At 40.2% G+C, this 1,992-nt stretch overlaps 1 protein-coding gene across 1 annotated transcript in view; it reads left to right on the top strand.

Annotated features, from left to right (window-relative positions):
* Positions 1 to 993: 993 nt before the first annotated feature.
* The window catches only part of LOC306858414 (uncharacterized protein), an 11,831-nt gene continuing 10,832 nt past the window's right edge, over positions 994 to 1,992 (top strand). Inside the window, exons 1-3 of the mRNA XM_079398953.1 lie at positions 994 to 1,029; positions 1,209 to 1,312; positions 1,395 to 1,487. Coding sequence (XP_079255079.1) covers positions 1,406 to 1,487 — 82 coding nt within the window. The 5' untranslated portion in view covers positions 994 to 1,029; positions 1,209 to 1,312; positions 1,395 to 1,405. The remainder of the gene's footprint in view (positions 1,030 to 1,208; positions 1,313 to 1,394; positions 1,488 to 1,992) is intronic.

Raw genomic sequence — 1,992 nt, 5'->3', positions numbered from 1 at the left:
CAGGCATCTTGAGTTTCTACTGATTCCTGTGGAGAAAAACTACTTCCTGTCCTCCAGCTGCATTTCCTGCCACAGCAGTGACGTCATGTGCAAACAACCTGTTTTGAATAACTGATATCATTAGTGCATCTTTACACACCACCGTGAAGTTGGCACCCCATAAAAATAAATAATCACCAAAACTATGCCATTCGTTTGTGCTACGTTTGTACTGATTTGTGCCGCAAAAACGAGCGTTTGTGCTGGTTCGGTGTTTGAGATGTTAAACACTCTTTTTTTGACCGTGTGACGTCACTCTCCACCCCATGCCGTCCAAATCGCTCCAAACCAGCGCAGTTCGTTTGTGCCGTTAAAACAAACACTGTATCTATTTTCCTTCCTTACATATAACAAAATATTTTCGGGAGCTGTGACGTCACTCTCCACCCCAGTTCGTCCAAACCGGTGCCGTTGTAGTGCCGAATCCTGACCCCCGCCAGATTATTACCCCCCTAGTATTGGTAGGTTTAGGGTTAAGTGTGAGGGAGGGGATTAGTCAATCAAGTAGCGATTTCAACTAGGGGGTAATAATTTGGCAGTCGAATCAGGGAGTCGAAAATAGGCACAACACCGTTCGTTTGTGCTCGATTTGTGCTCGTTTGTGACGTTAAAAGAAGCCCTTCAAAAAAGTGTGTTTTTAACGAGTGTTTATTATCTCGAACACCGAACCAGCACAAACGAATGGCATAGTTTTGGTGATTATTTATTTTTATGGGGTGCTAACTTCACGGAGGTATTACTAACTTCACGGAGGTATTACACTGTCTATCCGTTATGTTAATGTAGCGTTTATACTTAAATGCACACAAGAAAAGAAAAGAAAAGAAAAGAAAAAAACTATTAGTGAACATCTATGATTAAAGCGTTGATTTGAATGCTGTAGAGCTGCCTCCTCGTGCAGGACTCTTATTATGAACTGAACGGGACTCTTATTTTGGTGGGGTGTAGTGACGTCACAAGCCTGCGCTGTTGGTATTCGGAGGAAGAAAGGTTCGTGTTTGAATCGTTTTTACTGGCGATGCAAATGAAATGATTATTGTTGATTGTAGCATGGTAATGCTTTATCGAGCGCTAATACACATTATTTTTGTGAGCACGCGAGTAACAGAAAAGAAAAGCGCGCGTTATTTTTATTTGATGAGTTAATTCTTATTTTTATTACGATTCAGAGATCCGAGTCAATTGAGTCAAACCGATTCAGAGATCCGAGTCAAACCGATTCAGTGTTCGGAGTCGCTCGAGTCAGCAGACAAACAGAGTCAAACACTGAGAAGTAGGATTCCAGCCGTGATGATGCAGTGTATTCAGTATATTGTAGAGATGTAGAGGGATTTATCTGTCTGTCTTCTCTCCAGCTGAGATAACGATGATTGTTCAAGAAGAGCCTGGAGGCATCAGGATTGTAGAAGTATTCAGTCTGAAACATGAAGACACCGAGGAACAGACAGGTTAGTTTCTCTCAGATCTTATGAAGAATGAATGATATTTCTGAAGAATCTGATGTGATTAAAGCGGTTTTATTTGTCGTGTTACAGACATGTTGAGATCACACAGTCTTCTGGAGAAATACATTACAGCCCAGAATGCTGTTTTACTGTGCTACAGGAATTTGCTTTGATTAACCTATTTTTTTTTTCATTTTTATCTTTGTCTAAGTAGTAATTACAAAATGACATAAAATAATTAACCAAGTATAATTCAAGAGACACAAGACTCTATAAATGATCAAATCTATGTGGTTTATCACAATCTAAAACTCACAGATCGCTCTTTATGCAGATGCCATTATCAAAATCAAAACAGTCCATAAACTGTAAATCTATAGGAAACACTCAGAACTGAGGTTCATCAGACCAGAGAATATTATTTCTCTCAGTCTGAGGGTCGTTTAGGTGCTGTTTTCATTAGGGATGCTCCGATCGATCGGCCGGAGATCAGTATCGGCCGATAATC

The sequence above is a fragment of the Barbus barbus genome (assembly GCF_936440315.1).
Source record: "Barbus barbus genome assembly, chromosome: 39".
Lineage (NCBI taxonomy): Eukaryota > Metazoa > Chordata > Actinopteri > Cypriniformes > Cyprinidae > Barbus > Barbus barbus.
The sequence above is the reverse complement of the archived record's forward strand: the minus strand, read 5'-3'. Positions and strand labels throughout refer to the sequence as shown.